Source organism: Carya illinoinensis, chromosome 16 (assembly GCF_018687715.1).
Source record: "Carya illinoinensis cultivar Pawnee chromosome 16, C.illinoinensisPawnee_v1, whole genome shotgun sequence".
Classification (NCBI taxonomy): Eukaryota; Viridiplantae; Streptophyta; class Magnoliopsida; order Fagales; family Juglandaceae; genus Carya; species Carya illinoinensis.
Window position 1 is genome coordinate 28,522,452 of NC_056767.1, and position 10,628 is coordinate 28,533,079.

At 36.6% G+C, this 10,628-nt stretch overlaps 1 protein-coding gene and 1 non-coding gene across 3 annotated transcripts; both read left to right on the forward strand.

Annotated features, from left to right (window-relative positions):
- Positions 1 to 2,566: 2,566 nt before the first annotated feature.
- On the forward strand, positions 2,567 to 10,279 carry LOC122299076 (eukaryotic translation initiation factor-like). Of its 2 annotated transcripts, none has more exons than XM_043108995.1 (9): positions 2,567 to 3,015; positions 4,327 to 4,398; positions 5,317 to 5,412; positions 5,808 to 6,017; positions 6,907 to 7,004; positions 7,824 to 7,911; positions 7,991 to 8,338; positions 8,464 to 8,709; positions 8,826 to 10,279. In XM_043108995.1, exons 1-9 carry the CDS (start codon positions 2,842 to 2,844, stop codon positions 9,876 to 9,878), a joined length of 2,385 nt encoding a protein of 794 aa, XP_042964929.1. In that variant the 5' UTR covers positions 2,567 to 2,841; the 3' UTR covers positions 9,879 to 10,279. The 2 variants fall into 2 exon arrangements, with proteins under 2 accessions (XP_042964929.1, XP_042964930.1); XM_043108996.1 differs by having other exon boundaries at positions 2,569 to 3,015; positions 5,820 to 6,017.
- Positions 3,773 to 3,877, forward strand: LOC122300007. The gene has a single exon (XR_006239853.1). It is a non-coding gene; the product is annotated as a small nucleolar RNA snoR103 (small nucleolar RNA).
- Positions 10,280 to 10,628: the final 349 nt, after the last annotated feature.

Genomic DNA, 10,628 nt, shown 5'->3' on the forward strand with positions numbered 1-10,628 from the left:
ATTTTTAACAATAAATATTTATTAAATTTATCTTTTATTTGGATGGCATATGTGTTTGTTTAATTATAAAAGAAAATATTTAGTTACAAGCACAATTACATATTAATATATACATTAATCTAATATAATTAGTTAAAAAATAAATTTTATTAAAAATAATTTTAATTTAAATTTTAAATATAAATAAATCAATAATATTAATACGTAATTTGTAACTTTTAACTTTACTTATACGGATAAAAATTCATTATAAAATTTGTAATATCTCGAGTATGATACTTTAAAAGAAAAGAAGAGAGTGAGACAAAACAACAATGGAAGGTGACGTAAGGGTATACGTGGCACGATCGTGTAGTCCAAACCCCTGCCATACCCAGTTAAGAAGCATGAGTGGGGCTGCGGAAGAGACCGAAAGCCGTAGTCTACCGACACGTGTGGGTAGAGGGAGTTGCTGTCGTCCGATTAGAATCGGTCAGCCTCAGAGAACATGTGGGGCCCATAGCCGGTAACAGGTAAGAGTTAGGGCGAAGGAGTTGAAACGCCTCTCGTATTTTGTTGGCAACTTTTGGTATTTTGGGAAAAGTTCTACTTTCGTAAGGAAACAGATTGGATTTTGAAAATCTTTTTATCTTGGTGATGAAATACCAATATTCTCCTCGTCTGCTTCTTAAGACAAAAAAGATCTTTGGGTTTTTAAAAAATACAAAAATTTTATTTACAGTCACTTTTATATACTATTTATTCATTTTATTAATATGATTGACTATATCACTTTTTTTAATATAAAATAATTATTTTAACCAATCACATCAGTAGAATGTACAAAAAATATACAAAAATAATTATATGTAGCAGAACTCTTTCAAATATGACTTTTTAGTCCTTTTATATACTAGGATAAGTTTTACTATGTACAAACAAAGTCGCGTACTGATCTGCGTATCAATACTGATTCATTTATATTTAAAATTTAAATTAATATTATTTTCAATAAAATTTATTTTTTGACAAATCACATTAGATTAATGTATATATTAGTACGTAATTATATTTGTAACTAGATTTTTCTTACTAGGATAGCTTACAAGATGGTTGTACCACCTCCAAATAGGTGGTGGGAGATTTTTGCCCTTGATTCACTATAACTAGGTGGTGGAGAAATGACTTTTCACCACCTTAAGAGTGGTGCAACCGTTCGTGAGTTCCACTTGAATGAGTAGCATCATCTTTATGGGTAGAGAGAATCAAGAATCCTCACCTTATAATTATAGTCACGAATGCATATTGTCTTTTTTCCAACGACAACTCTTCATGGCATGAGAGGGTGTTAGGAGACCCATTTGTTGTTACTTGCATGGTGGCACCAAAGGTCTCCTCCACCCCCACCTTAAGGGTAGTAGTCCCTCCCCATCCTCATTTTTTAAATTCTCTCTCTCTCTCTAATGTTGATTTCTATTTATCTGAAGTTTTGGATTTTTAGGGTTTTAACCTGTATTTCCATTTTAATTTTTTTTTCTCTTTATTTTTATTTTGTTGGCTTGTTTTGTTTTCATGTTTTTGGGATTATATTATTGTGTTTTATTTTTTTCAGCTTAATTTTTTTTTTTTAAAAAAAGACATGCTTTTTCGATCACAATAACTTTATTTTTATTCTTCTTTAAACATGTGACATCCATGTACAACACTAGGTTGTGTGTTGACAATATGCCTTTCTATTAGTAGTTCTAAAGGATTTATGGTGGAAGAACCATCTTTTACCCTCAATATCTAAAGACAAAGGTTGAAATTTCATGGTCTTGGATAGGTACAATGGAGTTATTCCATATCATCTTTATCGGTGAACTTTTAGGTGCCGTTTGGATTCAGAAACCATCTCATATCATTTTATCATTATAATTTTTTTAAATCTCAAAATAATAATAATATTATAAAATAATATTTTATTTAATTTTCATTTAAAACTATCTCATCTCATCTCATTGTCTAAACAAGCCCCCTGACCCCTATTTGAAAGATTATTATAGGTCAAAACTCTTGATAATAAAAAAAAAACTAATTTATAAGATGAATATATCAAGAAAAAAATGCATGACTATATAGGAACATTTAAGTTTTCTTTATTTAAATAATTCACATGTAAATTCATTTCAAATATATCAAATAATAAATAAGACTTCAAATAAATATGATAGAATATGAAAAATATTAAAAAAATTTAATTCCAAAGAATAAATATTTTTAATAATAAAAAAATATTTAGTATATATGGAACAAGAACAACATATATCCAAAAGAGATTTTATAAAAATAAATTTATAAATTAATATAATTTTTTATTAAAAAAATAAATTAATACAGTTTAAAGCGATTCGTTAGATTATAAAATAATTTTATTATAAAATAATTTTATTATATAATAGATATAATATTTTATATAAAATTATATTAATTCGTAGATTTATTTTAAATTTAAGAGAAAGGGTAAATACGTCATCTACAAAATAAGGACGAAAGGGAAAAAGAAAAGAAAAAAAGAACCGGAATCCAACCCAAACACACTCACCTTTAAGAGGGTTTGTTTTCCCCCTCCATCGCCTTCCCTTCTCCTCTTCTTGGCTCTCTCGCGCGGAAGAGAGAGAGAACCCAAGCAGCTCTCTATCTCTCACAATACATACAAGAAGTTTCTCTTTCCTTCTCTATCTCTATCTCCATCTCCATTTGATATATATTCCTTCTGATTCAGCGTATCGCTCAGCTGAATCTCCTTCGCTTTCTTCTTCAAGTTCTGAATCGGGCGGCTGAGATTGTTTTCCTATTTTATCTGAGCGAAAGATCCGAGGTATGCAGCAGGCTGATCCGACGGTGCTGAGCTTGAGACCTGGTGGCGGTCGCGGCGGCAGACTCCTTGGTCCTTCTTCTTCCTCTTCCAATTCTGCCCTTGCTTTCGGTTCCGTTTCCTCCGATCTCTCCATCCTCCGTCCTCATGGCGGCGCTCCTTCTCCTTTCTCCCTGAAGGTCTACATCCAATCTCAGCTCCTGTTTTTCTTTGGATCTGCTTTTTTCATAGTAGTGGGTTTTGATTTTACATGAGTTGTTACTGTTTCTTATTGGATTTGGATGTTTCTGGGTATGATTTGCCCTTCTTTTACTTTGGTGGCGAAAGTTGTATTGAGAAATAAAATGTTTTTGCTGTTTGAACTGAGTTCTGTGCTGAGATGGATAGGCGTGCGTAAAAAATTTGGATCTTTTCGTGGGTGTACGAAGAATTATATACGTTTTATCTGGATCTTATGCAAATTTTGAAGGGTCACATGGATATGATTAATTTTGAAAAAAAAAAAAAACTTTGGGGTCAGTGTTGTTAACCTATTTTTTCATCGGTAGACTCCGTCTTTGTTTATGTGACTGTGTGAATAAACGCCGCTGCTTTTGGTACTGTTTGGTTGGCATTTGGAAGTCCCTTTTTGCTTTTACGAGTCTAAAATGTATAAAGCTTTGCTTTCAAAAGTGAGAAGGGCACTTAAAAAACGCAAGGCCAAGTATCACTTTTAGTATCTTATCTTCTTATTCTTCTTGTTTTTTTCGGTCGATATTAATTAGTTAATGGGAGAATGTCGTTTAAGCATCAAATTGGGTTTTAGGATTAGGAATAGGCCTAAACTAAACCGGACATGCTTTTTGCATCTCTTGCAGTTTTTGATGTTGAGGCCTTCATTAAAGGGGTTAATGCAGTGTAATAGTTACGCATAAATGTCCTAATTCTTGGTGGGCCACTTAGTATGTGTTCCTGCTGTAAATATGGACGTACAGCAACATGTAGGCTTTAGGTGGGCATGCTGTGAATTCCATGTTGCCCACAAAGGACCTACAAACACAGGAACTCGATTATGGGGGATTTTGATGTGACAAGGCAAGTTTATTTTTGTATAAGAGAATTGGGTGCCCTTTTGTATGCACTCTGTTCTCATATAATCAGTCATTATCTTTATGGTTGTTGGTTCTCTCTTTTGTAAGTGGTTGAGCAAGCCAACCAGAATTTGATTGTATTTTGATCGTTCTTGCCTTATGATAAGGCTTATCAATCTGTTGATTTTTTGAGTGTCACTTATTAAAAAAAATTGAGCATATACTTGGTAACGAGGCAAGATGATTGGGATGCTTGTAGCAGTGATGTCTATGCATAAATTTAGTGTTTTAATGTATACCATGCAATTTATTCTTTTCTTTAACCTTGCACTACTTTGCAGGTAATTTATATTCTATGCTGACTTGTGGACTATTGTAAGGTTGAAGCTTTTTGACTCTTTAGTTGTTTTGTTGTTGTAGACTGGAGACTTGCGGTTTGAGGGTCGTGAGCGTGTGCGGTACACTCGTGACCAGCTGTTACAGCATAGGGAGGTAATAAATTAATTCCATTTTTTTGATGCTCAAAATGTGTTATTTTGTTGGGTACCACTCATTTATCAGAGGAGAAAATAGAGTTACCCCTTAGGGTGGGTCGGAAGGGCCCTGCCTTGGAAAGGTTCCCCGACATTAAAAAAAAAAAAAAATAGTGTTACCCCTCATGTCCTGAAACATTATTGAGTCCATTGTCTTTCAAATAAATTTTACAAAACTGCCCTCTTTAGTACAGATTCAAATAAAGTAAACCTAAAAGGTGTATTTATTTTAGGTTCATTGTTTGTGTACTTCCTGCATACTTGGCTTTGCCTTGTTTCTTGTCTCAATAAAGTTTTATTCATAAAAAAAGGTGTATTGATTTTTAAACTAACTAGTAAGTTAGGAGAGTTATTAAAATGAGTCCATTTATTTTTTTAAGTGCACTGTCTTATAACATCTCAAAATAGATTAGAGGAGCAACAGTATGGAAGGAGGGCATGTTAGATTTTTTTCCCCTTCACTGCCTTTTCTTTTGGTTGCTATGAATGAATGGATCAATTAATCCAAACTCCCATGCTACCAATGTCCCATGTCGTTCTAGCTGTTTTTGTGTAGCTAGATGTGGCAGACAAGAAAATTGGCCCACCCACCCCCCCCCCCCCCCCCCCCCCCCCCCCCCCGCGGTCTCTCTTTCCTTTCTATGCTTGTTTTCTATCTTCTTGTATTCCACGTGTCATAATTATTCTTAATGTGTTCTTTTTTTTTTCTTTCTTTCTTTTTTTTTTTTTTCTTCCTTCCTTTTTCACATATATTGTCATACGTATAGGTCATATGGGGAGAAAGCTGGATCATCAAGTTTTTGTTTGAGCTGTTGGATTGTCTAATTTTGTTATCATGTTTGAGCAGTGTTCTGCATATACTTGTTTTTCTCTGCAGGCTGTTGAAGTCCCTGATGATGTTCTAAAGATCAAACGAGAAATTGAAGCTGAATTTTTTGGTGAAGAACAAAATTGGGGTCGTGGAGAAACCAATGTGAGTTCCAGTCCAACTTCCAATTCTCATTGTCATCCCTCTCCCTTCTTTTAAAGGCATAATTAGCACTGTTAAAAGCACGAGGCTCACTTAAAAATTCTCATGATGCCCATGCACAAAGTTCAAGTGCACACTTTTCTGCTTTAAGCATTCATAGGCTTGCTTTTGACAGCATGAGTTGTAGTTGTTGATAAATCTGAAGCCAGGCAGGAAAACTGATTTCTCTAAAGAAATTTTACGTGGACTGGAGTTTTCTAAGTGATCTACAAGTTTATACTTTTTGATAGCAAGGATGAATATATTCATTTTCTATTTAGCTTTGAAGTTTTATCATGTTCATTTTTTTTATAGTTATAATTTTTATTGGATAGTGATATCATGCCTAACTTTATTAGTTCCTCCTCCAGCCCCAACAGAATCCTCAGAATCGTTATTCTGAGCCAGATAATCGTGACTGGCGTGGCCGATCTGCGCAATTTCCTACCTCTGGAGAGAGCAGGGAAGTTGGTGGTCGATTTGACTCTAGACAGCCAGACGACAATCAACTTAACCGCCAAGACCAACTCAACTTCCAATTTCAAAGGGCCCAGATCTCTTCCCAAGGGGTAAGTGATATAAAAAGAAATATGGTGGCTTTTTATGTTCTGTTTTTTAAAACTGTTGCACTGATTAAAGTTGATCACTACGTGTATGTTGCATTTAAACCTCTAATGGTTTTATTATATTTAAAAGAAATTCTTAGCATGTATTACAGTGTCATTATTCGTCCAATATCTTGTTACGGATGTACATTTTATTTAGTTAACTGGACAATAAACTACTATTTTTTATTTTGTTGCATAAATTTTTTGTTGTTGCATACAGCCATAAATTATTGCAGATACAAAGAAATGATGTTTTGCTATATATAGAACATCTCTTAGAAGGTGTTGGTCATGTGATTTAAATTTAGTTTTAATTGTGAACATGTTTTTTTTTTTTTTTTGGGTAAAAAACTTAAGAGTAAACATGTCAATAGTTCATTGGGCATGTGCCCAGGAGTTTTGGGGAATTCATTCTGTTCTGCTCAATGAAGTAACTTCAAGTCGTGTGTTTATTTCAATTTCCATTGTTTCAAACGAAGTTTTATCATAACATTTCTCTAATGTTGGCCACCCGCAAATGTTTGCACTAGCTCCTTTCTGTTAAAGTGTTGCATCCTTGGCAAGAAGTGTTTTTACCTTTTATTTATTATTTTTAAACTCTCAATAGGTGTTGAGGGCATGTTTGTGTTGTGTATATTAATCATCATAATATGTTTGGTGATATTTTGATATTGAATTCTGGACTTGTTGAACTTACCCAATAAGTTATTCATGTAAGGTCTGCACCTAATAATCTAATCTTTCATGCCTTTTTGTTTTTGCTCATTTAAAATTCTGCATTTTGTAAGTTTGGCGCTCTCATGGCTTTACTCGCACTGTTTTTAGTTTTATTGGTGTTCTTTATTATCAGGGAGGACCTGCTCCTGCACTAGTCAAGGCTGAAGTGCCATGGTCGGTCAGAAGGGGAAGCCTCTCTGAGAAGGAACGCGTCCTGAAGACTGTGAAGGGGTATATATGATGAAGATTTGTTGTTGTAATATTTAAATGATCTATGTGTTCTGTTTTATTTACCGGCTAGCTGTATTAAATACTTCCATTTATTGGCATTTATGATTCCTGCAATATTTTCCGACTTGCCTTTTGGTGTTCTTTCAAATATTGGAATTTTAGGATATGCTACTGGGAAATGCTTTAGGGTCTTGCATATTGAGAAGAAATCTTTTCTAGCTAGGTAGCATAAAACGATCACATGCTAGTTTTGTGTAGACATATCTACTTATAAAAAAAAAAAGGTTTTGTGTAGACGTGTGAGCCTTTTATTGTCTCAATCTGAATTGGTTTCAACTATGCTCTCATGAGTATTATGCATTATTGGCTTTGCATTGTAATGCGATTAAGATATGCATTTAATGTAATTCAACATATTTTGTGTTCTCAAAACATTAGACTTGTAGCTGCATCCTATGCCAAATTCTGATCTAAGTTTAATGAACATTTATAATAATTTTTCACCAGAAACTAATGATTTTTTTATAACCAATAAATCTTTATTGATGAGCGCGGACAGTGCAACTCAGGTACACGGGGAAAATAATGATAGAATTGAAAATCAGTTAATATGCATATAGCATCATCAATCTTGTCACGTCTGAAAAAGAAAATGTTTGTGCTTAATAGAAGGTGGGACATTATTCATTCCCCTGTAACCCGTCCCTTTTATGCTTCTAACTGTTTCTACTATCACAGAGATCCCCACCCCTCTCTTTTGCATGGCCTTGGTTTAAAACTTCTGAAGGTTAAGGGTGATTAGTATGTGTTCTTCTGCAGGATTTTGAACAAGCTTACACCTGAGAAGTTTGATCTGCTCAAGGGCCAGCTTATTGATTCTGGCATTACATCAGCTGATATCTTGAAGGTCACTGTTTCAAATTTAATAAACCTTAACTGTTCTTGTACCGTGTTTCAAAATCCACTCACATTGGACTTTCTCACAGGATGTTATTTCGCTAATATTTGATAAGGCTGTGCTGGAGCCCACATTTTGTCCCATGTATGCTCTTCTATGTTTTGATCTTAGTGAAAAGCTCCCCCCTTTCCCATCTGATGAACCTGGTGGTAAAGAAGTTACTTTCAAGCGAGCCCTCTTGAATAACTGCCAGGAGGCTTTTGAAGGTGCTGACAAACTGAGGGAAGAAGTGAGGCAGATGGCGCCTGAGCAAGAGATGGAGCGGAGGGATAAAGAAAGATCAGTCAAGATTCGGATTCTTGGAAATATCCGTCTAATTGGAGAGCTCCTGAAGCAGAAGATGGTACCTGAAAAGATTGTCCATCACATTGTTCAGGTTCTCGTGTTTCTCTCTTTATTGTTTGACCTCTAAATTGTTTAAATGTACTTTCAACTTTTGATGCTTTGAAACGTCTTTACTGTTATTAATATTGCTTTTGGCTGCTTACATATGTGAAACAGGAGCTTCTAGGACCTCCTGATAGCAAGTCTTGTCCTGCTGAGGAAAATGTTGAAGCCATATGTCAGTTCTTTAACACAATTGGTAAACAGCTTGATGAGGGCCCAAAATCACGGCGAATTAATGATATGTACTTCAGCCGATTGAAGGAACTGAGCTCAAACGCACAACTGGTCCCGCGAGTGAGGTTCATGCTTCGTGATGTTCTTGATTTGAGATCAAATAATTGGGTCCCCAGGCGTGAAGAGGTTTACAAATCCTAACAATATCATCATTTTATGCAGAGTCAACTGATATATGAATTTAAATTTGTTATCAGTTTGCAATTTCTACTCATTTCTTTACTACCTTGCTCTTTTTGCAGGTAAAAGCCAAAACCATCACTGAAATACATTCAGAAGCAGAGAAAAATCTTGGATTGCGTCCTGGTGCTACTGCAAGTATGCGGAATAGCCGCGGTGTCATTTCTGGTGCTCAAGGGAATACCGGCCCTGGGGGCTTCCCCCTTGCCCGACCTGGTGCTGGGGGTTTGATGCCTGGAATGCCAGGAACCAGGAAGATGCCTGGGATGCCCGGATTTGATAATGACAATTGGGAGGTACCTCGAAACAGGTCAGTGCAGAGGGGTGCTGGGTCAGTTGTGCAGCCTGTTGGTCGTGGCCAGTCACCACTAATTGGGAAGTCAGCATCACTGAGCACAAGGCTCTTACCTCAGGGTAGTGGTGGCTTTATAAGTGGGAAGACTAGTGCCCTATTGCAGGGCAGTGGACCCCCTCCTGCTCGCCTTCCTAATTTTGGTTTGGGTGCAGAGCCTGCACCACAGGTCTCTGTACCTGCTAAACCAGTTCCTGCTGCATCTGCACTTCCACTCGCTGAGAAGCCACAGGCTCCAGCTTCAAGGTTGAATTCAGATGATCTTCGAAGAAAAACGATCTCTCTTCTGGAGGAATATTTCAGTGTGCGGCTTTTGGATGAAGCATTGCAGTGCGTGGAGGAACTAAAGTCTCCAGCATACCACCCCGAATTTGTCAAGGAAGCAATCTCCCTTGGACTAGAGAAAAGTCCTCCATGTGTTGAACCGGTTGCGAAGCTTCTGGAGTACCTACTTGACAGGAAGGTTCTCACAGCTAGAGATATAGGCACCGGATGCTTGCACTATGGCTTGATGTTGGATGATGTTGGAATTGACTTACCTAAAGCGCCAAATAATTTTGGTGAAATTATTGGGAAACTTGTTTTGGCTGGGGGATTGGATTTTATGGTGGTGAAGGAGGTCCTTAAGAAGGTGGAAGATGACCGGTTCCAGAAAGCAATATTTGAGGCATCATTTCTGATTGTTAATTCCTCTCCTTCTGGACAAGGTGTGCTGGATTCACAAGTATCCGATATCGAGGCCTGCCGGAGTCTACTCCAGTAAGCCTACTGTTTCTCTGGATGAGTGCATCAGATTTCATAAGCAGATGTACCTCCGGAGCTCACTTTCACTACAGAATGCCCTTACCCGTTGTCCTCTCCTCTGAGGAAAGCAATTTGCACTACCAAGTATGTGATAAGGGGGAGCTGCAGAAGCTGGTGATTTTTATGAGGCTGTATATTTTCCCGAGGTCATACCGTTGTGTTATTGAGGAAAGAAATCAAAACATAAATGCCATGGATTTTGTTCTCTGAGTTTTGGCTAATCATATGCCAACATAGCTCGAGAAGAGTGGCCCTTATTAAGGGATCCAGTTGTTTTGTATTCGATTAGTTTTTCATTCATTTTTTTATTGTCTTGACTGAGTAACCTTTAGTTTATTTTTGAACTGGCTCGCCCATAAATGCCTGTGCGTTTTTCTTTTTTGCCTTTCACTTCAGAGGAGACCAATCTTTTCTTGAGATGCATATAATTTGCTTGCATTTTCAGCTGCCTTTCGGGTTTTCATGTCGCTGGGTTTCTAGGGTGGTGGGGGTTGTGTCAAGTTTTCTTGGTGTAATGGTAGGGAAGGTAACGCAAGGGTGTGGGCCAGATTGGATAGAGCCTTGGTTTCCCTCCAGCACGTTTTCCATGAGCAATGGGCTACAACTAAAATACTTGGCCAATGTGTTTTTAAATCACAATCCCATGGCGATCTCAGAGAAGCCAAATTTCAAAGCATATGGCCCCGCACCTTTCAAGTTCTGAAGGATG